The sequence below is a fragment of the Aythya fuligula genome, chromosome 26 (assembly GCF_009819795.1).
Source record: "Aythya fuligula isolate bAytFul2 chromosome 26, bAytFul2.pri, whole genome shotgun sequence".
NCBI lineage: Eukaryota > Metazoa > Chordata > Aves > Anseriformes > Anatidae > Aythya > Aythya fuligula.
Window position 1 is genome coordinate 679,171 of NC_045584.1, and position 23,518 is coordinate 702,688.

Genomic DNA, 23,518 nt, shown 5'->3' on the forward strand with positions numbered 1-23,518 from the left:
ACAGCACTCCTCAGAATTGCGTCCTGCAAACCCTTTTGCCTTGTCATGCTGGATTAGCCTCATCTTTAGCATAAAGAAGTTTCTCTGCTGTTGCTTTGGCGATACGGCTCGGACAGGAGCTCGGGCTGCTCCGCTAACGTGCCCTGACCTATGGGGAGGGAGCAGCAGCTTGCGTTTTGTGCCTCGGTGTGGCTGAGCTGGTGATGGAGAAAATGTTCTGTGCTCTGTCTGTGCCCTTCTGGGGGTGTCGTGCACCCTGGGGTGCCTTGCAGTGGGCAGCAATGTGCCAACAGCTGGGCAGGCTCCCTCCACGGCTGACCAGGGACCAGTGGATGGAGCAGCTACACGGCTGCTACTGTCCTTGCACTTGCCTTTCTTGACACCTTCCACTTGATTATTACACAATTAAAAAAATGCAGTGGTGTAAAACCAGCTGGGAAGCTCTCTTTAAGCAGACTCCACGCACCTTTGAGCGTTGGGGTGGAACGGGGCCAACTCGTACTGTCGAGGATTTCTCTGTGCCTTCCGAAAAGTGAAGCTGTGCTGATGAAACTCTGCTCTTGGACTCTTTGCAGTTGGTTTCGTAAGAAACATGCTCAGGCAGAGACTCTGGTGCCCATACCTCCCAGCCCAGAAACAAAGGACAAGTGGAGAAGTATGACGGCGGTGCCTTATCTGGAAGATCTGCATGGCTACAACGAGGATGAAGATGATGACTTGTATGACATTGAAGATGATATCATCTACACTCAGGATTTCACAGTACCAGGTAGGAGGGAGCGATGCCGGGATGAGAAGGGTGGAAGTGACTGTCCTCCTGTCCATCTAGAGCCTTTTTATAGGAAGGGCCGTGAGGTCTGAGCGCGTCCTTCCAGCACTGGAGGAGAGTATTGATTATTAAGCGGTGAGAGTGACGCACAGCGAGCGAGCTGCGATGCTCCGGATGCCTTGGTCCTTTATTTGATCACCAGGATGCCCCTTCCTGTGTGCTTCCCATCTGCTGAGCTCCTTCCTCCTCCAGTAATAGCTTGCTCCTGCTGGACGCTGTTGCTCGAGCACACTTAATTCTTTTGGCTGGCTTTGCTAGCCTCACGGAGTTATTTTGGAGCACAGCCCCGGCGTGACTCAGTGTTCGGAGGAGATGGCACATCTGGGGGAGAAGGGTGCTGCAGGCCTTGTGCTGAGGCTCCTTTCTGCTCCAGCCTTGGGAGCTTGGCTGCAGAGTTGCCCTTTTATTGGGGATTTCCCAATGTTTTAAGGTAAGTCAAGCAGCAAGCAGAGGGGTGTGTGAGCAGAGGGGTGAGTCTGGCTTCTCCTGTGCGGTTCTCACAAAGCGATGGCGATCGAGAGCTCGGCCTTGTCCCTCCTCTGCGCCTGGTGAGACTGCAGACCAAGGCTGCTGGCCCCTGTGGCTGTGCTGCGTGAGGCAGCAGTTCTGGTCTCCTGCCTCTGCTCTTGGTGCCGAAATCAACACCCTGCGAGTTCCCTGAGAAGTGCTCTCTGTGCCCTGGCCCACTTTAATTGCTGTTTTGGAGGGAAGGCTTCAAGGACTGGGTGTAGGGATGGGTGCAGGTGGCTGGGACTGACCTGCCCTTGTGGTGAGGACAGCCCCAGTTCCTGCACTTCAAGACTAACCAAACTGCTGCAGTTTTTTCCTTAACCATGGCTTGGTGGATTTCTGTGGATCTAAGTAAAAGCCAGGTCTGGTTTTGACCTGTGCAGAGGTCTCATTCCTGAAGACCTTGCTTTTCTCCTGGTTTCCTGGTTAGGTGGAAACTACTTTTTTTTTCTTTTCTTTGAATCACCAGCACAGAAGAGCAAAGCATAAGGCCCTGAGTTGTAATAAGCCTCAAATTGCACCCAAAATTCCTTGGGGCAACAGCTTGAATCCAGATCTGCCTCCCAGGCAGAGCTTTCCGAGGGCAGAAGGGCTGAGGCTGCTTCGAGCCAGGCTCTCCAGGGCTGTGCCTCGGGGCGCTGTGCTCCAGGACATCCCCGTCCCATCCCCAGCAGGGTCCAGCGGATACGTAGGTGGGTCGGAGGTGGAGCCTGCCAAGATGAAGGGAGTCTCATCAAAGTGAAGGATCTGTTTCCAAGTGCTGATTCACTGGAGGCAGTCGGGTGATTTATAACCTCTTCTAATCGAGCTGATGTCCCGGTGCCAGCTGGGTGACCTGCAGAGCTCTGTCCTTTGCTCTCTTACATCCCACAGACTTGCTACCGGAGTCTGACCGGGGCCAGACCTTTCCTCTGAGCCTAGCGGAGGCTTTTTGGAATGAGGCATCCTTTGAAAAATGTGCTGGGTTCACCGAAGCACGTACTTGACTGCTAGGGCCTTGCTAGGCAGAGAAGCAGGAGGGAAGAGGACCTGCCAGATGCCTTCTGCGTGGCCAGAGGTTGCCCATTTCCCTGTGCAAGGGCTCCTGCCAGCAACAGCCCACATGTAAGTGGTCATGTAAGTGGTCTGGGTGTGGAAAAAGCATTCAGGCCTGACAAATCCACAGCCAGCACCACTTACATCCCTTTCCAACTTGACACTGTCCTTTCTGAACCAGCTTCAGGAGGTGAACACAAGGTAGGGCTGGCTGCTGGGCACACAGCGAGCCCCGGGCCAGGCTTCCCAGCTGAGAGGCTCGGGGGGATCGGAGCTGTTGCAGGCAGCGAGCGACCAAACCTGAAAGCCCCCGGGACAGTCCCACTGCTTTTGGTGGTGGTGTAAAAAGCGAGCTGTGCGTGTCTCTAACAGCACCATTGCTTCCCTGTGCGTTCCCAGCTGCAGAGGAGGAAGCTGAGGCAGGGCTTGGAGCAGAGAGCAGAAGCTGTGAGGAGCTGTTTGCAGAGGAAGCTGTGCTCCCGTCGGCCACGGGCACAGAAGAGGAGCACGGAGCTTAGCCTAGGCCCCAAAGCGCTGCCCTCGTGGGCTTCCCGTGGCCGTGGCAGAGGCTGGGGAGTGCAGGACCAGCTCCTCTCATCTCCTCACGTCCCCCACGCTTCAGCAGGATCCCTCCTGTCCCTGAGAAAGCTGCCTTATTCCAAAAGCAGATAACTCTGTTCTCCAGGGGAGTCGTTCCCCAGTTTTTGGCTCTGTGTTTGAACCAAAGGGCAGCCGAAAGGCGCAGCGTGCTGCCAAGGAGAGCAGTTTGTGACCCCTTCCAGAGGGGTTACTCTGTGCAGTGCAGCCCGTGCCTGCAGAAGTGTTCCTGTCTGTTCTCACTCTAGTTCCAGTTGGGTTTCTTTGACTTTTCTCGTGATGCTTTAACTTCTCTAGTGATGGTTAGGCCGTTGCTGCCTGGTTTTTGCACTTCTTTATGATTAAAAAGCAGAAACTTTAGGAAGACTTGCAAAATTGGAGTGGATGTGTGCCCAGCAGGCCCGGGAGAGCCACCTGGGCTGCAGCTGGGCAGCGCCTGGTGTCAGTGTGCCTGGGGAACCGCTGCGCTCTGCAGCTCCTTCGGGGCAAACCAGGGGAGTTTGCTCCTTTGGAGTGATCCCAAATAAGAGCTGTCTCCTCAGAAGATGACCGGCACGTTGCTGGAAAATGTTTGAAGATGTCTGAAGTTCTCGTGTGTGATTTGTGCTGTTTTAGAGGGATTAGAGACCTGACCCTCAGTAGGCTTAGTGGTGGCCCCCTAGGTCAGCATTTCCCATTGTTACAGGTAGCCTGGGTGGGCTGAACGTGATTTGGTTTCGCTGAACTGGTGAGTGGTGATGGGTTTTAGCCTCTCCATCACTTCAGGGCTTGCTGCATGCCTTGCTCAGGTGCCAGGAGGAGTAAAGCAGCGTTTCCAGCCCCTGAGAGGGTCCCGAAGGTCCCCTACCCAGCACGTGGGCGTTCTGCTCTCGCGGCGGCGATGTGCTGAGCTGGATGTGTCCAGGACGGGGATCCCTGGGCTCTGCCCAACCCCACAGTCCAGGCGCAGCCCCTGGGACCCAGAGGAGCAGGAGGAGGACTTCTCCGGGCGGGATGTCCCTGTGCTGCTCTCCTCAGCAGCCCTCTCTTGCAGCTCGGAGGGAGCCTGACCACGCCTGAGCTCCCGTTCCCCAACCCAGGGCTCTCTCTGACGGTCAGGCTGCTCACGGGACTCCTCGAGGCCTCTTAAAGGAGGGCTGACAAAAAAGGGGCTGGTGTGATCGGTGTGATTTACAGGTTAGGGGCTTCAGTGGGTGGGACTCCCCCTGTCCAAAGTGCAACACCGCTCCCAACAAGCTCCAAGGAGGATCAGGGCTGAGCAGGAGCAGGCTCCCCTGGGTTTGTATGATTAAAGAAATCTGGGGGCAGCCTGCACAGAGCACAGCTCCTAATCTGCCTTCCCCGAGTCTTCCTGCAGGATTCCTTGAAGGTGCCCAGCTCCACGCAAGCGTTCCATTGCTAACAGCGATGCCATATTAAAATAAAGACTAAAAAAAAAAAAAGGAAAGAAAATCCACCTTGTAAGTGGCTGATCAATGCAGGAACTGAGTGATCCATTCAGCCGGGGCTCTGCTGGGCAGCAGGGGCAGTGCAGGCGCCTCCGAGGTGCTCAGGTTGGGAGGGACAAGAGGGAACCTCGTTAAATCTCCCCTTCCTCGGCGGAAGAAGGGGCTGTGAGAAAGGGCTTTTATTTTTAAGGGGCTATTTAAAGATCTGTGCAGCCCTGTGGAGAGCCTCGACCATCCCGTGCCCCTGCCTCGGTGGGTGTGAAATGTCTCAGCCCGGGAAGCGCTGAGGAGGGAGGTGGTGGTGCTGAGCACACCACAGAACCTCCTGCCCACCAGTGCTGCCCTCCTGCTTGGAGAGAGGAGCACCGAGCCCCTCACAGCTGCTGCTTGGTGCCGTGCTCTGCTTTTTTCCTCCCCTCCCATTAACCCCTCGCTCAGCTGCAGCCCGGTGCTCGGGTGGAGGCAAATGGCTGCAGAGCTCGATGCTGTTTTTTTTTTTTTGTTTTTTTTTTTTTCCTTCGGTCTGAGGCTGGAAAATAGGAAAATGAAGGCAGGGCTGGAGCCTTTGGGTGCTGCCTGGCACGGGAGGAGGCGCGCTCCCCGCAGCGCATCGTGTCTGTGTGTTTGTGCCTGGCCAACGCAGCGAGTCCACAGCTCTCTGGTTTTATTCTGAACCCTTTTTTTTGCACCTGAATGAGCTGGATGGAGCCATTAAGAAACGGGAGAGGTGGCAAGGACGAGCACGCGCGTTCTCAAAGCCTCGTCCCTCCTTTTCCTTTTTATTTATTTTATTTTTAGCCCCGTTCAGCCGCTGATGCTGCGCTGGGAGGGGGCTGTGAGCAGACACAGCGCTGGGTCACCGGCTTCCGCGGGGGCAGGCAGTTGCCAAGACTCCATCCGATGGCGAATTTTTATTTTCATTAATCTGAACGTCAGCAACTGTCATTGGTGAAGGAGGTAAAATTAGCCTGCAATTCCCCCTCCCTCCTCGGTGGCCGTAATAGACTCGGGGGATTGTTCTTTTCAGGCAGGGTGGGAGGGGGAGGAGGGAGCAGTCACCCAGAAGACAAATGAACTGTTTAGGGTGGGTTTTTTTTTTTCTTCCCTCCCCAGTCAGAAATGTTAATTGACTTGGCCCGAGTTCAGCCGAAGGAGGGGAAGGATAAGTGTTGAGCTTTGAAGGGGGGGGTTATTGGAGTCTCTGCAGATGTGAAATTGGGGTCGGGGGGGAGAGGACGGACCCTGGGCTCGGTGGGGGCACGGCCGGGCTCGGGGGCTGGAGGAACTGGGGGGGTCTGGTGTGTCCTCACCCTCTGGGGGGGCTTTGGCCCTTTCCTGGCGAGTCACCCCAGCCTTTAGGGGGTTGGGAGGTGTAAGCTGAATACTGGGGGGCAGCTCCCTCCTGCACAGCCCCTCTCAGCCCTTAGCAGCCCCCCCCAGGCAGCTCGGGGCCACACCAGCCGGGCACCTCTGCTCCTGGAGCCCTGGGAGGAGCAGGAGCTGCGTTTTGGGGGGCACGGGGCTGGTCCCCCCTCCCCAAGGAGTGCGATGGGTGCCCAGCAGCACCGCTGGGAGCAGCTGGTACCAGGCGAGGCAGAAGCAAGGAAGGTGGGTGCTGAGGGCCACTGACCCCAGAGCCATCCACGGCCCCTCGTGGCTTTCATTTCTTCTTCCTCCCGAGGAGGAGGATGATGATGAGGAGGAGGAGGGCTCCCTGCACACGGCCAGGGGCTGTAGCAGCCACGCAGAGGCGCAGGCAGGGAGCAGAGCAAGGGGAACCCGTGCAGCCCCACTGCAGCAGCACCGAGGGGAGAGGGGGTCCGAGGGGGACCCCGCTGGGACCCTGCTGTGTCCCTCGGGCACCTCCCCCCCCCGTGTCCCCCTCCTCCCCATGCAGTGGGGTGATCGCTGGCGCAAGTGGCGAGATGACGTGCCGCTCGGCCTTGGCGGAGAAAGGATCGAGCATCCTTTAAAGAAAATTATCCATAATCGTCTTACAGCCTTCAGCTTCCACTCAGCCCTCTGAGTCATAACTGAAGGGCCCTGGAGCGTGACGTTCCTGCTGGAAGGAAATTGCCTCGGCTGGATCCGGTGGGGGGAGCTGGGAACCTGACGAATCCTTCCCTCAGCCCCGATCCTTCCTCCCTCAACCCCAATCCTTCCCTCAGCCCCCATCCAGGGGATGCGCAGCAGTGCCATGGGGCCTTGGGGCCGATGTGCGCGGTGGCGTCCCCTCGTCCCCCTCATCCCCTCCTGCTCCAGCCAGGGCTGTGCTGGGGGGGGTCCTGTGTCGCTCCCTGCCCCCGGGGCTGTGACCTGAGCCCCGTCTGGCTGTGGTGGCAGGGGCATCCCTCTGGGAACGGCCCCGCAGCCGCTGTGCTGAGTGGCACCGAGCTGCTCCTGGGGGGGAGTTGGGGCTGCTCTGAGCAGGGGGAGCGCGAGCTGTGCTCCTGCTGGACGTCCCCTCAAGGGGCTGGGGGGTACCCGATGTCCTGCAGGTGGTACCTGAGCTCCTGGAGGGGTTACCTGAGCTCCTGCATGCTGTTCAGGGTGGTTTTGCACCTCTGGGGGTGAAGCCGATCGTTTGGTGCGGTGTAAAAGCCAGGTCTGTGCCCTCCAGCCCCACCAAGCCCCTGCGAGCCCTGCAGGGGGGTGCACGGGGCTGTGACTTGTCCCCTGGAGGGAGAAGGACACCGGGGGGAGAGGAGAGCAGCCTCTGGGGCTGGGGGCACGGGGTGCTCCTGCCCTGGGGCCCTGTGCCGGCCGTGCCCTTGGTGCCTCTGGTTCCTCGTGCACCAACTGCTGGGCACCACCGGCTGCTGCGGGGTGGAGAAACGGGGCAAAGGCAGCCCCTGGGAGGGAGACGAGGTCTTGGGGCTGTCTCCAGGGGTCCTCGAGGGCTCTGCAGCCAGCCCTGGCTTGGCTTTGGGCGACGGGAGGCGTGGGGCAAGAGCAGAAGCGATGCCTTGTGGTGTGTGAGGGAGGGGGGAAGGCGGCTGCCGGCCTGACGCCTGGCTCCCCTTGCAGGACAGGTGCCTGAGGAGGAGGCCGGGCAGAACGGGCAGAGCCGCAGCCGGGGGCTGCCCAAGGCCGTCTGCATGAACGGGACGGAGCCGGGGCAGCTGAGCACCAAATCCAAGGCGGAGCGGCGAGCCAGCGCCTCCTCCAACCCCTCGCGCAAGGCCTGCTCGGCCAGCAGCAAGATCCGCAAGCTCTCCACCTGCAAGCAGCAGTGAGCCGGGAGCGCCCCGCACAGGTACGGCCACAGCGGGTGGGCACCCTTGGGTGCAGAGGGGTTTGCGGCTCCGGCTGGGGAAAGGGGGAGGTCTGGGGGTGCCCCTCTCCTCGGCACCAGAGCCCCCCCGTGTTATTCCCGGCATCGCCGCCCTCCTGCTTGTGGGGGGTGAAGCCCCCAGGCTGCAGCGTGGGGCAGAGCCTCCTTGGGGGGGCTTCTGGGGTCCCTCCCCGGGGCTGGGAGGTGCCCAGGTCACCCACCAGGGTGCACCGACCATGCCCAAGCCCCATCCTCACCCAACTCGGGTGCTCAGGGAAGCTGAGAGCCCTCCCTGCTCCCCCCCTCTCCTTTTTCCGGCTCGTTCCTCCGCTCTGCAGCCCTGTCCCCTTCTTCCCACCCCTCATTCATAAGTGAGCCAGCGATGACTCACGCTCAGCGCTCATCCACCCCCGTCCTCACGCTCGCGCTCGTCACCGGCGCTCCGTGGGGCTGAGGCTCTGTTATCTGTTTGGATCACGACCAGCTTTGTGGTGTGAAAAAAAAGCCAGAAATAAAAGCCCGTTCCTCCCCCTGCAGCTGTCAGACCCGCGCTCAGCCCGGGTGGCAGCTTTCATCTTTAATTCATGGCTGGGAGTGAGTCACCTGCACGGGGAGTTACTGCGCTGCCAGCAAATGCCTCGGCTCCGGGTCTCCCCGGGGAGCTGCTGCTCCTCGCGCCCCTTCCCGCTTGGTGACCACAGCCCCGGGGGGCTCAGCTCAGGGGGGTTTTGGGGGTCCCAAGAGCCCGCTCAGGTCATTTCCTCTGATTTCCTCCTGGGTGAATTGCTGCTGCCCTTCCCTCGGTGCCCAGCCGTGCCCCTTCCACGCAGGGACGCTGCCCGTGGGCTCCACTCTCTCCCCTCTGGATTTTCCCTTCCCAGCTTCAGGGCTGGGTTTGGGGCTCCCCCACCGAAGGGCTGGGCGCTGGGCAAGTGCTCGCCCCCTCCCCAGCACCAGGGGCTGGGGGGGTCCCCGAGGTGCCAGGGGCAGAGCCGGGTTCGGGCCCCGCTGCCCTCCCCTCCCCACCCTCCTCTCGTTTCTCCTCCACGCAGCATCCCAGGGCCTGGGCCGCCCGCGCCCCTCGTCCTCGCCCACCCCGGCGTCTCTCCTGGGAGCGGACTGTGCTTGCGACCCAAAAACCGAGGAAACCAACCGAGGAAAACGCCCCCACCCTCCCCGCGGCCCCCTCGCTACGGACAGCGCCAGGAGCTGATGGGGCGAGACCCCCCCCCGACCACCCCGGACGGAGAAACCTCCGGCTGCGAAGATGCTGCCCCCCCGCCCCAATCACTCTTTGCCAATCAAGACACTGATTCTGTTTTTAATTTCGCGATGGGAAGGGTGGGACGGGGCCGGGGGGCGGGGGGACCTGCGCCCCTCTCCCCGCCCTGGCTGTGTAGAAGTCGTGCAAAGCCATTGCCGTGCACTTTATGTTTTAGACTACTGTTATATATTATATATTTTCCTCTTTTTTTTTTTTTTTTTTTTGTTTATATTTGCGGTATATTTAGAGATTCCTACACATCGTGATGTGTTTAAAATAAACCAGATGAGGAAAAAAACAAAAAACAAAAAACAAAAAAACAGGTATTAAGACAAAGCAAAACTCTATTAAACCTGCATGCTGTAAAAGGGCTCGGAAAAGGGAATGGGTGCGTTCAGCGTATTTTTTTTTCCTTTTTTTTTCCTTTTTTTTTTTTTTTTAAAGAAAAAAAGAAATAAAGTGAAAAGAGAGAGGTGGGTTTCATGCTGTCCTTCCTCCTGCCGCAGGCGGGTGCTGGGGAAACGCGCCCTGCCCGGAGCCACGGTGGGCGAGCAGGGGAGGAAACGGCCCGGCGGGGGCAGGAAGGCGAGAACCAAGCTCAAAGTCACAGCTTATTTTTTGTTGTTCTTTTTTTTTTTTTCTTTTTCTCCTTTGTTCATAGACTTAAAAACGCTGAGTTGGAGTCGGAGTTAGTGCTTTGGACACAGACTTGCAGAGGGGAACGAGGGACCCGGGCTCTTTACTCGCATGCAAAGGGGGCGCGGGGCAGGACCGCGGTGCTGGGGGGGGCCCTCGGCTGTGCCCCCTCCCGCCCCGCTGCCAAGCCCCCCCCCAGTAACACAGCTTGGGCTTTTTTTCTCTTTTTTTTTTTTCTTTTTTCACCCATCCATTGAAACATAAATAAATTAAAAACAAAACAAACACAATAAAAAGCTAACCCCAGGAGCAGCAGCATCCCCCTCTGTAAAAACCAATAAATAACCTCTGAGTGCGCTGAGCCCCCGGGGGGGTGCTGGGGGGGCACCCATGGCATGCACCAGCCCGGCCCCCCCCTCACGTCACCGAGTGCTGGGAAGGGACAGCACCGGGGACAGGCAAAGGGTGGCCCCGGGGGGCTCCATCCTCCCCAGCCCCCAGGATGCTGCTGCTCTGGGGGCCGCAGCTTGCCTGGACCCCCCCCAGGGGATGCACAAGCCCACCCCCCACCATCCTCCTGCCCCAGCACAGCAGCCCCAGGCCCCGCTTCCAGTTCAGGCTCCCCGCGGTGCTGGGGCTGCTCGCGGGCACCGTCCCTGCTCCCCCCACGACGAGTCCCCAGCTGGACGGAGCGGCCTTATTGCTCGTAAAATAAAAAAAAGCCAAAACAAAACCCAAAAACCAGCGAGAGGGGAGAGCGTAGCTGCTACACAGCTCTGCTGCGAGGTAAGGATTAGGCCTCAGCTCGGTTCGGGGGTTTATTAGCCAAGTCCCTCGGCGCCAGCCTCCTGGCACGCGCTCTGCTCCACCTCTGCGCCCTGCCGGCACCCGGCGGCTCCTCGCTCCCGCGAGCACCGGGGCTCGGCCACCCCGCGCTGCCGGCCCCCCGCGGCGGGGTGGGCACGGCCAGGGGCCCCCACGCGCCCGCCTGGCCTTCCCCGCGCCGGGGCCGCCCGTCCCGTGGCGCCCCGCGTGCCGCGCACCGGCTGCTCCCCCCGCGCCCCTTGCCGGGGTCTCTGCCCCCTCGGTGCCGGGCTTAGACGGGGCCGTGGTCGGGGGGGGCGTCGCTGGCCGCCACGGCCACCGCGCGCTCCGTGCTCTCGGCCGCCTTCCTCAGGTGGCCGTAGAGCCGCTCCTCGAGGCCGACGGTGATTTTGTCCATCAGCTCCGAGCCGGGACCCAGCCCCAGGCACTGCCCGGGGCCGGGGCAGTCGTCCCCGCCGGGCTCGGGGCTGGCCTTGGGCTCGGGGGCCGCCTCGCCGGGCTCCTCCACGATCACCTGGATCTCGGGGTCGGGCAGCGGCGAGGCGCTGGGGCCCCCCTCGGCCGCCTCCGCCGCCTCCTCGTCGCCGGCGCTGACGATGCGGGGCAGGGGGCTGTGGAAGCGGGCGTCCAGGGGGTAGTTGGCGCTGTCCCCCCGGCGCAGGGGCGTGCGGTGCCGCTCCAGCGCGGGGTAGCGCACGCCGGGGTCGCTGTACTGCTTGGCGTGCTGCCACTGCTTGCGCAGGTGGGCGCGCGAGCGGTGCTTCCCCCGCAGCGGCGACTCGTCAAACTGCGGGTCGTGGCGCACGAAGGCGTTGAAGAGCGCGTCCGTCTTCTCGTCGATGCTGTAGTCCCGCCGGGGCGGCGCCGCCTCCCGCCCCGCCAACATCTGCCCGTACGGGGACCAGGCCAGGGGGCTGTGGGGACGGAGGGGACCCCCGCCCACCGCGCCCCGGGCTGTGCTCCCCTCCTCTTCCTCCTCCTCCTCCTCTTCTTCCTCCTCTTCCTCCTCCTCTGGCTCCCGGCCCTCGAAGCTCTCGAAGATGGTGCCTTTCCGCCCCGCGCTGGTGAAGCAAATGCGCTTCTCCGAGGCCGTCTGGTCCTTGGGGTGCCCCTCCTCGCCCCCCCGGCTGGGCGCCTCGATGGAGGCGTAGCCGCTGTCCATCTGCAGCAGCTTGCGCGTGCCGGGCTCCGACTCCTCCTGCTTGGGCCGACCCCAGAGCTTCTCCTCGGGGCCTTCGGCCTCGTCCAGGGAGGAGGAGGGGCAGGGGGCCACGCCGCCGGCGGAGGAGACGCTGTCCCCGCCGTCACTGCGCACCGAGTCCTGGTCGTTGCTCCGCTCGGAGGAGGCGTAGAGCTCCAGCGAGGCGCGCAGGCTCCAGATGTCGTGGTAGGCGCTGGGCTGCTCCGGGGCACCGGCCTCACTCGCGCCCCCCTCACCCGGCTCTAGCCTGCGGGCACCACCGGGCGTCACGGCAGGGATGGGGATGGGGACAGGGACGGGGACGGCCCCGCACGCAGAGGAGGCGCCAGCCCAGCACCCACAACCTTGGTGGCGGCACCTCACTGCCCCGTGGTCCCCAGGCCCCCTGCCCGCACCCCGAGCCCCCATCCCAGCTCCTGCCCCCATCACCCCAAGCCCCGCCGCCCCCCCAAAGGCAGGCCCCCCCCATGCACCCTCCCCGTCCCCTCTATCTACTGAAAAATACCTGCCGAGAGAGGGTGGGGGGCTGGCGGGGGAGGGCAGGAAGGGGCCGCCCGCGGGGTGGAAGGCGACGTCGTCGGTGCGGGCGATGTACTGGATGATGTCGGTGGCGTGGGGGTCCCGGTCCTCCTGGTCCATGCTCTCGCTCGCCGCCCGCTGCCGCTGGAACTGGCGCCGCTTGGGGGACCCTGGGGGGGCGCAGGGCAGGGGTGGGGGCACGGTCGCATCCCTGCAGGGGGCTCCCCCGCCGCCCCCCAGCTCCCACCTCTGGTGTCCAGGCTGGACGCCCGCTGGGTGCTCTCCAGCTTCCACTTCTTGATCTTGAAGTAGGGGCTGGCCCCGTCCAGGCTGGCGTGGCGGCGCAGGCGGGTGAAGAACTGCAGGACGGTGCCCTGGGAGGGGGCTGGGGGGGCGTCCCCGGGGCTGGCACTGCCCACACCGGCCCCCTTCCCACTCCTGGGTGCTGCGGCAAACTGGGGGCATTGGGGGGGGGGGGGGGCTGTGAGTGCCGGCTCCGGGAGCAGCCAGGCACGGCCCCCCGGCCCCCCCAGCCCCACTCCTTTGTCCTCCTCCTGCAGCTCGGCTGCGTGATGCACAAATGGCCCCTGGGGCAGGGGATGGGGCGGGGGGGGGGCAGAGCCTATTTCTACCTGGATGCCCCCCCCCCCCATCAGGCCTGAAAGCACGGAGCAGGGGGGCCCAGCACCCCCTCCGGGCACGGGGCCGTCCCCACGCCGTCAGACCGGGGGGAGCAGGATGGTGCTGAGCCCGCTGAGCCCCCTTCCCCTGCCCACCCAAACCCCCGGCCCCCAGCCCGCACTCACCGAGGGGCCCTCCCCGGAGTCAGAGGAGGCGGAGGGGCTGGCCTCGGCGAAGCTGGTGTCCACGGTGGAGTTGTAGGTGTCCCCGGGCAGCGCCGAGCTGGGGCACACGGCGTGGCTGGGCAGCGCCGGCTGCGGCAGGGCCCCCCCGGGGGGCTGCGGGGCACAGCTCGCTCAGGGGGGGGGCTTTGCACTGGGGTCAGGGTCCGCTGCGCCCCACGGCCCCCACCCTGAGTCCCTTCCACTCCCCCCCAGGTGCATCCCAGCTCCGTGCCCTCTCCCTGTGCCGGTCCCCGGGGGGGGGGCTCACCTGGAAGATGGCGAGGCCGGGCTTGGGGGGGGGCAGGCGGGGGGTCATGGCCAGGCTGTTCTCGCTGGACTCGCACTCGTGGATGGTGACGATCTTGAGGGCGGGCGGCGGGAGGTGCAGGTGGGTCAGGCGGGCGTTCTTCAGGTGGTGGAAATCCCCCTCTGTCAGTGTGTACCTGCGGGCACGCCGGGTCAGGGGGCGCCCCCAGTCCCCTGCCCACCCCCCCCAGCCCGGCCCCTCACCTCCTCCCCTTCTCCTGGGTCTTCTTGCCCTGGTCGAACAGCGCAGCCTCGTTGAAGGAGACGCGGCGGGCGGTGGAGGAGCTGGAGGACAGGAAGCGCTCGGTCTCCACATCCCGGTAGCTGGAGGCCGAGAGGCAGTCGGGGTCCTCCACTTTGATGGTGATGTCTACGGAGAGGAGCGAGGGGGGGGGGGGTCAGAGCCACCAACCAACCCCCTCCCCACCTCTGTGGGGCTTGCTGGCTTCCCAGCTGAGGCCGGGCAAACTCGCTGCACGGCTGCGTCCTGACCGGGGGGCGCAGGGGGTGCGCTGCCAGCCCTGCCCCAGCTCTGGGGCGCCGCGCCGCGAGCAGGACCCGCTGTGCCCCCCCCGGGGTGCGCCCCCAACCCCAGCCCTGCGCTCACCCTGGGCCGGCTGCGAGTCGTCCAGGTAGGTGGTGTTGGTCTTCTCGGGGTCATCGCTGGCCCTGCGGGGATGGAGAGGATGCTGCGAGGTGCCCCGCGCCGGCACCGTGAGGGGTGCGGGGGCTTCACGTGGGACCCCCAGCGGTGCCACAACGCCCCGGGGTGGGGGGGGGGGGGGGTGGCAGCAGCCGTCCCCACCGACCTGGAGTGGCGGCGGTCAGCCTCGCAGCAGCGGCGGCAGATGATCAGGATGCCGGAGAGCAGGACCAGGGTGCCCCCGATGAAGATGGAGAGCAGGGCGAGGAGCAGCACGTAGCCATCCTGCGGGGACACCTCGCCCGGCACCGCCTGCGCGGGGACACACACACACACGGGGGGGGGGGGGGGCTTGGGGACACCAACACGTGCTTGGGGCTGGGGGCTGGATGTTGGGGGTGGGAGGGGGGGGCCCTGCCGAGGCTGGTGCCGAGCGCTGCTCCCCCGAGATGCTCGCGGCTCCCCCGCCGCCCCCGGGCCTGCTGCCGGCTGCGGGGAGCTGCCTTCACCAAGGCAACCGCAGCCGGGGGGGGACCGAGCCACCAGCGGCCCCCGCACCCAGCGGGAACGGGGACAGAACCCCCCCGACCCTGCTTTTTTGGACACCCCCCCCCCCTCCCGGTGCTGAGAGCCCAGAGCTCGGTGCCTGCGGGGGCTGAATGGGGAGCGGGGAGGTGCTGCCGAGATCCGGGGGGGGTGAGGGCAGGACAGGAGGGGGGGGGGAGGATGCTGCCCCCAAAACCACCACCCCCATCCCCATCCCCATCCCCGTGGCCACATCCTGACCCTCCCTGTCCCCACGCCCCGTGCTCGTGTCCCACCCCAGTCCCTACAGCCTCACCCTGGGCTCGGCTCCCACCCCTGTCCCCGGCCCCCCCCAGCCCCACGCAGACCCCAGGACCCCCCCCCAGCCCCCCCAGCCCCCCCAGCCCGTGCCGCTCACCGTGGCGCTCTCGGTCGCGTTGTCCCAGGGGGTCGGCTCATCGCTCATGGTCCGAGCCAGCCCGAGCGCGTCCTGGGCCGCTGCGAGACAAACGGGGGGGGTCCACGATGGGTTGGGGGGGGGGGGGGGGCACCGGGTAGGGGGGGGGGGGGGGGGGACACCCGGGCCCTGCCCCGCACCGCGGTGCGGAGCTGCCGGGAGGGATGGGGATGAAGGGCTGGAGGAGGGTGTGGTCAGCACGGATGGAGGATGGAGGCCGGGCCCCGGGGGGGGGGACACCGGGGGGGGGGGACACCGGGGGGGGGGGGGACGGATCCTGCCCGGGCTCTGCCACCCCCTCCTCCCCCCCCCCCCCCCAACAGCTCCCCCGCAGCCGCTGCCCCCCGCGCAACGAAAACGGGGGTGGGCGGGGGGGGGGGGCGGTGCTGGGGGTGGGGGGGGACTGAGTCAGCCCCGCAGCGGCTCCGCCACCACCGGGGGGGGGGCACCGGGACCGCCGAGGGAGGGGAAGGGGCCGGGAAGGGCCGAGCCCCCCCCCCCTCAAGCAGCCGGCACGGAAAGCGGCGGCCTTCGGGAACCGGGGCTGGGCCCCCCCCCCCCGGAGCCCCCCCCCCAGGGTGCCGGGGATGCTGTGGCCGTGGGGAGCCGCGTGCTCCGGGGGGGGGGACTGGGGGGGGGGCGCGGCAAAACCGCCCAAAATCGGGGCAAGGAAAAATGTGAATGGAGCCGGGGGGGGGGGGGGGGGGGGGCAGCACGGGGAGGGGTTACCGGGGGGCACCGGGGGGGCGGGGAGAGCCCCGAGCCCGCACCGGCCCCGGGCATCCCCCAGCCCACCCCCCCCCCCCCAGAGACCCCCGGGGGCTCCCCCACGCCCCCGGCTGGGCCCGTGGAGTCCGAGGGGCCGCGGTCCCGCGTGGGGCGGCCCCCCCCGGGTGAGACCGGGCTGGGGGCCCCCTAACCCCGTTGGGGAGGGGGTGTGTGGGGAGGGGGGGGGGTGAAGAATGCCCCCGCTGTTCCCCCCCCCCATCACGGAGGAATTCGGTCTCCATGGCGACCCGGCGGGAACAGCACGGCCATTGTCTGGGCAGCGGCGGGGGGGGGGGGCAGCGGCCGGGGTCCCCCCCCCGGGCTGTCCCCACGCCCGGGGGCACCGGGCAGGGCTCAGCCCCCCCCCCCTCGCTGGGCACCGGGCGGGGGCGGGACGGATCCTGCCCCGCTGAGCCCCCCCCCAAGGCTGCGGCACCCCCGGGACCCCCCCCCCGGGGGCTGCACCCGGCCTGGGGAGGGGGCTGCGGGCAGCACCGGGGGGGGGGGGCTGCGGGCAGGGGGCTGCGGGAGGCGCCGGGGGGAGCGGGACGGAGCCCCCGGGAACCCCGAGAGCAGCGGGGGGGGGAAGGCTGGGTCGGGCCGGGCTCCCCCCCGTATCGCGCCGAGCTCCGTCTGTCGCGATAGCGGCGGGGCCGGGCACTCACCTAGAGCCGGGGCCGGGGCTCCATCGCCGCCGCCGCGCTCGGTGCGGCCCCGGATTTATGAATGAAGCGGGGCCGCCCCCGCGCGGCGCGGCCGTCACGTGGGGACGGGGCTGCCCCGGCCCTGCCCGCACCCGCACTGCCCGCCCCACGGCCCCCGGCCCCACAGCCCCTGCCCTATAGACCCCTGCCCTATAGCCCCCAGCCCCACAGCCCCCTATCCTATAGTCCCTTACCCTATAGCCCCGTGCCCTATAGTTCCTTACCCTATAGTCCCTTATCCTACAGTCCCTTACCCTATAGTCCCCTGCCCTACAGCCCTCTACCCCACAGCCCCCCACCCAACAACCCCATAGCCCCCTGCCCCATAGCCCCTGCCCCATAGCCCCCTTCCCATATAGCCCCCTGCCCCATACCCTGTCTCCCTCTACCCTATAGTCCCTTACTCTATAGTCCTCTACCCCGCAGCCCCCTACCCCATAGCTCTATAGCCCCATAGCCTCTTACCCTATAGTCCCCTACCCACCCTATCCTTACCCCATAGCCCCCTGCCCACCCCCCAAGCACCACAGCCCCTCCCTCCTCCCCCCCCACAGCCCAGCACCACTACCTGCACCCCTCCCTCCCTCCCTCCCTCCCCAACCCGACTCCGACCCTACAACAAACACCACAAACAAAACAAACACCGCGAAGGGGGGGGGGGCCCAGACTACACTCCACAGAACTACATCTCCCATACGCCCCAGCGGCCCTCCCGGTGACGTCACCCTCCCGGCGCCCCACGGGCTTTGTAGTCTGGCGGCGCGGGGAGGCGCAGGGGGCGGACTACAACTCCCGGCGTGCCCCGCGCCACCCCCCCACCCCCCCTCCCCACCTCAGCTCGCCCTTGGCCGGCCCGGCCCGTGCCCGCCGCCGCCGCCATGTTGAGCGCCCGCCGCCTCCTGCGCCTCGCCACGCTGCCGCCGCCCCGGGCCCGCTCCTACGCCGAGCCCGCGGCCGGCCCGGCCGCCATGGCCTTCACCTTCGCCTCCCCCACGCAGGTAGGAGGCGGAGGGCGGCGGGCGGCGGGGCCCGGGGCGGCGGCGGTGCCCTCCCGGTGCTCTCTGTCTGTGTCTCTCTCCCCCCCCTCAGGTGTTCTATAACGGCGCGGCCGTGAGGCAGGTGGACGTGCCCACCCTCACCGGCTCCTTCGGCATCCTGGCGGCTCACGTCCCCACGCTGCAGGTCCTCAAGCCCGGCGTGGTGACGGTGTACGGCGAGGACGGGGCGGCCACCAAGTACTTCGGTGAGGGATGGGGGGGGGGGGGCCGTGACCGGGCCCGGAGGGGACGGGAGGGACCGGGGGGGCGTGGGGATGGGGTTGGGGGGGCTGTCACAGGGCTTTGTGGGGCCTGGAGGGATGGGGATGGGGTTGGGGGGCTGATAGGGGCTCTGTGGGGACGGGGATAGGGTTGGGGGGGCTGTCACAGGGCTCTGTGGGGTTGGGAGGGACTGGGATGGGGCTGGGGATGGGGTTGGGGGGCTGTCAGGGGGCTCTGTGGGGCTGGGGGGGCTGTCACAGGGCTCTGTGGGGTCAGGAGAGCCCCATTTGGCTCCGGGGGTCTCTCCCTTCCCGGCCAGTGGCTGCTGGAGGGCATCCTGCTGCCTGGGGGTGTGCTGCAGGAGAGGGGGCTCAGCACAAGGCAGTTTGGGGCTCAGGTTTTCTTTTGCGCAGAGGCCACTCGGTCAAAGAATCATAAAAAAGGGCAGAAAAGACCTTCAGGGTCATTGGTCCAAGCGTCGCCCTGCTGCCAGCATCACACGCTCACCCCTGTCCCCCAGCACCACGTCCCACTCTGCCCTAGCAGAACTTTCCCTGCTGTACCTCTCCCTTAATTAACACAAGGCTAACGCTGCCGTGGGGCTCGGGGAAGGTCTTTGAGGTTTGAGGTTTTATTCTGGCAAAGGGAGCTTGGGGCTCCCTGGGGTCTCCTCGCCAGAGCTGCCCCGTGTGCTGACCCCCCTGGCAGCCCCCCCTGACACCGCTGTGCTTGGCAGTGAGCAGCGGCTCCGTCACGGTCAACGCGGACTCCACGGTGCAGGTGCTGGCGGAGGAGGCGGTGACGATGGACATGCTGGACCTGGCCGTGAGTAGCACATCCCCGCAGCTGGGAGGTTTTACTCCTCGCTTCTCTCCTTGTCTCTGGAGCTTCCTGTGCCTGCGGAGCACGCACAGAGACCCGGGGCTGCGCCTTCACCCCCAGCTTCCCCCCCCGATCGGGATCAAAGGCTGCTCCTCCCCGGCAGGCTGTGGGGAGAGGAAGCCGTGCAGTCGTGAACCCCTCCCCAGGCCGCATCCCTGCCCTCAGACAGATGCTGATCTGGCCCCTCCTCACCCCTCTTCATCTTGGGAACAGCTTTTCCCCAGCAGGGCTTGGTGATGAGGTGCCTGCTGCCAGCCCAGCACCTAAACAGCCTCCTGCAGCCCCTGTGGGGCCCTGTGCGTTGGGCTGATGACTGCAGCGTGGTGGTGGGGGGGGTGACTTGAGGGCTGTGGGCCAGCCACCCGCTTTGTGATGGTCTCTGGGTGACACGTTCCTTGTGTTCTGGTGCTCAGACTGCTAAATCAAACCTGGAGAAGGCCATTTCCGAGGTGGCTGCTGCGTCCGACGAAGCTGCTAAAGCAGAAGCTCAGATTAAAGTAGAAGCCAACGAAGCCCTTGTGAAAGCCCTGGAGTAATCTGGTAAGCGTCACCGACGTCCTCGCTGACTTCCAGACCTGCTCTGCAGAAGAGTCCTCGCTCCCTGCTGCCCACGGGGAGCTTCCCCTCGCCATAGCCAGGCCAGCCGGGCTGTCAGGGGGGCCTGATGGCTTGTGCCTGGCGTTTTGGGAGCGGTGACACATTTTGGGAGCGGTGACAGGAGGGCTGCCCCTCTCTGCCCCTCCGTCAGCGCCAGGGGCCGCGGCGGGGCCCTGCTCGGAGCCATCCCGGGGCCGCTAGATGGCAGCAGGGCCCGGCGCTGCCTCCGGGAGCTGGCGGCAGCTCTGCGGTCACGAGCGGGGCCTCGCCGCTGCCTCCAGGTCCCCGCTGGGCCGGGCAGCCCGGGGCCGGCCGTGCGAGCAGCCTGGGGCCCCGCGGGGAGCAGTGCGGCCTCTGCTCCTCGTACAACTCCCTTCCACTGCAAACAAACAGCTTCTGTCTCGGGGGAGGCGAGGCGAGGCCGCTTTCCTCGTGGCCCATTTTTCTCTGTGCCCTGCTAAGTCTCTGCCTCATCTCTTTTTCTTCCCACGTGCTGGCAGTCGGGAGGCTTTCTGCGCGGCAGCGCTGTGCCTGGCAGGTGAGTCACGGAGCCTCAGACGGCCTCTCCGGAGCAGGTACAGCAGGGCAGCAGCTCCCCCGTGTCTCCCCGGTCTCTGCTCCCTCTGCTCTGTGGCCCTTGAGGTCAGGTCTGAGGTCGCTCGCAGCCGTTTAGCAGCAGGAGCGAGGCCTCGGGTGGGGATCCTGCTCCGCCGAGCCCCCCCTCTGTGTTCAAAGCAGCTCCGCCTCTGTGTGTTGCAGGAATCCCACTGTCTCTGCAGAGAAACCCCAGACTGTCCTACTTGTTCTGGCTTCCCCGTTTGTACAGATGGTGCGGGACAAATGGAGGCGGAGAAGCCGCTCTGATCAATTAAAAGGAAACGCAGTCCTGGCTTGTGGCGCGTCACCTTCTTCTGAGGCGTCAAACTGCAGCTCGAGCTGCGCCGGCGGCTGGGTGCGTGGGGCAGGGTCAGCTGGGGGTGCGGGCGCCGTGCCGAGGTGCAGCTCCAGCTTTGTGCTGCGCCTTCCCGTGGGAGATCTCAGCCCGGGCTTCTCGGGCAGGTTTTATAGCTCCCTCCCCGCGCCGTCAGCCACCTCCAGTGCCCGTAATCCACCTGGACGGTGGGATTAGGGCAGCACGGGAGGAGGCGTCCGCAGGGCAGCGCAGGTCTGTGCCAGAGGCTTCCTGCCGTGCCTCCCCCGCCCTGTTTCTGCTCAGCCTCCCGGCTCCGTCGCCGCAGGAATCGCGTCGGCTCTGCTGGTTCCTCGCGGTCCTTCCTGCAGCTGGACGGCAGCTGCCCGGCTCTGCCCCCTTCCCCCCTCTGCTGCTCTGGGCTGTTTGCACGCGCGGGTGGCGTGCGGAGCGGGGGGAAGTCTCTGGGTGCGGGAGGGAAGCAGATGCTGTGCTGGGTGGGAGCCTGTCCGCAGCCTGGGCGGCTGGGGGGGGGGGCTGGCAGCGCTCTGCTGGAGCTGCCGGCTGCTTTGGGGCTCCCCAGAGCAGCGCTGGCATCCTCAATACCAGGAGGAACCCCCCCGAGCTGCTCTCCTGTCCGCAGCGAGCTCGTTTTCCTCCCCCCATGCATCACAAAACGTGGCGCTGCCGGGAAGGAGCAGGCTGGGGCGAGGGGCCCGAGGATGCCCCCGGCACCATCCACCGCCAGGCTCCGCGCTCGGTGCCGTCCTCCCGAGGGGAATTTCGGGTTCCTGCTGCTGCTCAAACCCTCCTGGCACAGGCGTGCGGCGTGACCGTCCCCCCCCTTGCTCCGTTCCCCTTTCCCCTCGCCCCCCGCCTGCCCTCCCGCAGCCCGGGGGGGGGCTCGGCTATTTTCGGCGCTGCCACCCAGGATGTAATCTCGGCTGCCTCCTCCTCTCCCCGCCACCTCCTCCCCCTCCTCTCGCTCTCTCTTGTCTTTCTCTCCCCCCCCCCCCCCCCCCTCCACAAGCGATCAAAAATAGGCCTGTGGTGTTAAATTTCTCACTCTGGAGCTTATTAAAAGCCTCTGAGTGCCTGACGCTGAGCCTATTTGAAGCTCAGCCGGCTCCCCAGCTCCTGAGCTGCTCCAGTGCCTTTTTCTTCCCTTTCCCTCTCTTCGCCCTTTTCATTTTTTTTTTTTTAAAGGTCACGCGTTGCGCCGTGCAGAAGCGAAGCCTCAAAGTCAGGACGAGTGCTAATTAAAACGTCTCGGGAATAACTGGGGCCGGGCGGCCCTGCTCCCCCTGCTCCCTCTTCCGCTCCCTCTCGCTCTCCTCTGTCCCCGGTTTCTATTTGCGGCGTGCGTGAGCCTCCCCCGACACACGCAGCCGCTCTCTTTCCGACGGAAGGTGGCTGATTTCTGATTTTTTTTTTTTTTTTTTTTTTTTTATTTTTTTTTCACATCTAATGGAAGAGCGTTGGCGAGGCCGGGAAGCTGGGGAAGCGGCCAGCTGCTATTTTTAGGATGGGAAAAAAAAAAAAAAAAGTGTCTCCGTCAGCGGCCGCTCACCAGCTCTTCCCACTGCCTCCTGCCAGCTCCAGCGGAGACTTTTGGGGGGTACCCGGCGGGGGGGTCAAGCACGGATCCGGCCCTGCCGGGGCCCTCCCCAGCGTGGCGCCTGCTGGGATTTGTAGTCTGATTTTGGGGCGAGCGGTGGGGGCTCCTCCGTCCTGCCCCATGGCTGAGAGCCCCTGGGGGCGGCCGTGTCCCCCCCCGCACCTCGGGGGCTGCTCCTTGCTGCGGGCAGGGGGCTTCCACGCGGCCTCTTCCAGCCTCTCCTCCTGCCCCAGCCCCCCGTGCTCCCGCTGCCCACGCCGTGAGCCGCCGCCAGTCACGGCCCAAAATCAGCCCCGTCCCTGCTGCATTTTGGGGTCCGAGAGGTGTCAGAGACCCCGCAGCAGGTACCGAGGCACTCCCCCATCCCTGCACCTCACCCCTAGCAGGAGCCGTGGGGCTGCGGGGCCGTGGGCTGGGAAATTTGGGGTCAGCAGCGGTGTTGGCGTCACGGGGCCCAGGCTCCGTCTGCCCCAGGTGGGCAGCAGGGCTGGAAAACGGCGCGAGCGGGGCCACGGCGCCCGCGTCCTCCCTTTCCACCCGGCGTTTTCGCCCATGACTTGCATCTCCTGCTGCCAGCTGGAGGGTGGGGAGCGGGGCTGGGGCGGCTCGGAAAGTGAAGCCTCGGCGGCGGCGCTGCTTCGGCTCCGCTCGTGGGGGACGATTTCCGAGAGGAGCTGGGCGCCGCTGCCGTCCCCTCCCAGCGCTTGGCCACACGGTGTTTCCACGGTCCCACCCGGATCCCAAAATGCAGGGGAAAGGTTTGAGCTCTCCACAGGAAAAACAAAAAAATACAACGAAAAAAACCCCAACCCAAAGCCCGCCGCAGCCCCAGGATTCCCCTGGCTCCCGGCGGCACTGACTCATCTGGCAGAGCCGCCCCTTTCCCTGCCCAAACCCGCGGTGCTTCGGATCCTGCCCGGCCTCTCGCAGCCTCGTGCCCCGCGTTGCAACATCGGGGTGCGGGGGCTGCCCGGCGCCCCTGCTCCTGCTGGGAGAAACGGGTGCTGAGCATGGAGCTGAACCCCCCCCCGGGGGCCGGCAGCACCCCCCTTGCCCTTGCCGGGGCTTCGTGGCCCCCCCAAGGCCGTGGCCATGGGCGCCCCGGCGTGGGAAGGTCAGCAGAGGCTCTGCCAGCGCGAGCCCGGCTGCGTCCTTGGGCCACGTCGCCCTTGGGTGGCTCGAAGGCCGTATCCTCGCACTTCCTTCTCCGGGGGGAGCGCTGCTGTAATGATTAACCCGCGCTGCCGCAGCCGTTCCGTCCTGCAGCCTTTTTCCTCTGGGTTTCCAGCTCTGGAAAATGCTCCTCTTCCGCACGCCTCCCACGCGCGCTGCCCTGTCCCGGCGGTGGGAGCACAGGGAGGGGAAAAATCCCTGCAGCAAGGGGCTGACAGCAGCCCCCCAGCCCCATCCCGGGGCGCCGTGCCGGCAGATGGCAGTGGGGTGCCCTCGCCCGTCTCCCCATCTGCTTCACCCCGAAATGTGGGTGCGGGTGCAAGCGCCGGCGGGCGCTGCAGCCGGCAGGACGCTGCTTGTCCCGGTGCAGCTCGCGGGCCAGCAGCCTCCCAGCGCCGCGCTGCCGAGCGCAGCAAACCCTTGGCCCCGGGCGGGTGCTCCCCGGGGGAAACCGAGGCACCGGTGGGGAAAGCCGGGATGGGAGCGGGCGTCTCGCTCTTCCCGAGAGCACCCCGGGGTGCTGTGGGTGCCCCCGCCAGGCACAGGGAGCTTCGCCCCAGGGAGTTACGGAGCCGGGAGCGGGGCAGCGGGGGCGGCACGGCCCCCCCGGGCTCCCAGGTGCCTTGGCAGAGCTTGGGGACCCCGGGGGCTGCAGGCGCAGCCCTCGCTCGGGGCAGTTTTGGCGGCCGCTGG

At 65.8% G+C, this 23,518-nt stretch overlaps 3 protein-coding genes across 3 annotated transcripts in view; 2 read left to right on the plus strand and 1 right to left on the minus strand.

Annotated features, from left to right (window-relative positions):
- The window catches only part of STK11 (serine/threonine kinase 11), a 34,461-nt gene extending 25,290 nt beyond the window's left edge, over positions 1-9,171 (plus strand). The window contains exons 8-10 of the mRNA XM_032203487.1: positions 576-769; positions 7,447-7,675; positions 8,746-9,171. Coding sequence (XP_032059378.1) covers positions 576-769; positions 7,447-7,655 — 403 coding nt within the window. The 3' untranslated portion in view covers positions 7,656-7,675; positions 8,746-9,171. The remainder of the gene's footprint in view (positions 1-575; positions 770-7,446; positions 7,676-8,745) is intronic.
- Positions 9,172-10,398: 1,227 nt separating this feature from the next.
- CBARP (CACN subunit beta associated regulatory protein) lies at positions 10,399-16,364 on the minus strand. The gene is made up of 10 exons (XM_032203482.1): positions 16,348-16,364; positions 14,876-14,955; positions 14,099-14,244; positions 13,897-13,958; positions 13,494-13,659; positions 13,252-13,426; positions 12,945-13,097; positions 12,386-12,593; positions 12,125-12,308; positions 10,399-11,866 (listed from the first exon to the last, which is right to left on the minus strand). Exons 2-10 carry the CDS (start codon positions 14,921-14,923, stop codon positions 10,690-10,692), a joined length of 2,319 nt encoding a protein of 772 aa, XP_032059373.1. The 5' UTR covers positions 14,924-14,955; positions 16,348-16,364; the 3' UTR covers positions 10,399-10,689.
- ATP5F1D (ATP synthase F1 subunit delta) lies at positions 14,983-20,014 on the plus strand. Its single transcript, XM_032203908.1, has 7 exons — positions 14,983-14,986; positions 17,224-17,384; positions 17,476-17,629; positions 18,382-18,470; positions 18,941-19,067; positions 19,625-19,662; positions 19,884-20,014. Exons 1-5 carry the CDS (start codon positions 14,983-14,985, stop codon positions 19,061-19,063), a joined length of 531 nt encoding a protein of 176 aa, XP_032059799.1. The 3' UTR covers positions 19,064-19,067; positions 19,625-19,662; positions 19,884-20,014.
- Positions 20,015-23,518: the final 3,504 nt, after the last annotated feature.

Bases quoted from the DNA above. Each gene is read 5' to 3' on its own strand.
- CBARP (XM_032203482.1), bottom strand. From the start codon at position 14,923: ATGAGCGATGAGCCGACCCCCTGGGACAACGCGACCGAGAGCGCCACG. The intron at 12,309-12,385 runs GTGGGAGCTGGG...GCGCCCCCCCAG, and splicing joins GTCCAGCCTGGACACCAGAG to GGTCCCCCAAGCGGCGCCAG. The intron at 11,867-12,124 runs GTATTTTTCAGT...TGGTGCCCGCAG, and splicing joins CCCCCACCCTCTCTCGGCAG to GCTAGAGCCGGGTGAGGGGG.
- ATP5F1D (XM_032203908.1), top strand. The intron at 17,385-17,475 runs GTAGGAGGCGGA...CCCCCCCCTCAG, and splicing joins CCTTCGCCTCCCCCACGCAG to GTGTTCTATAACGGCGCGGC. The intron at 18,471-18,940 runs GTGAGTAGCACA...TCTGGTGCTCAG, and splicing joins TGGACATGCTGGACCTGGCC to ACTGCTAAATCAAACCTGGA.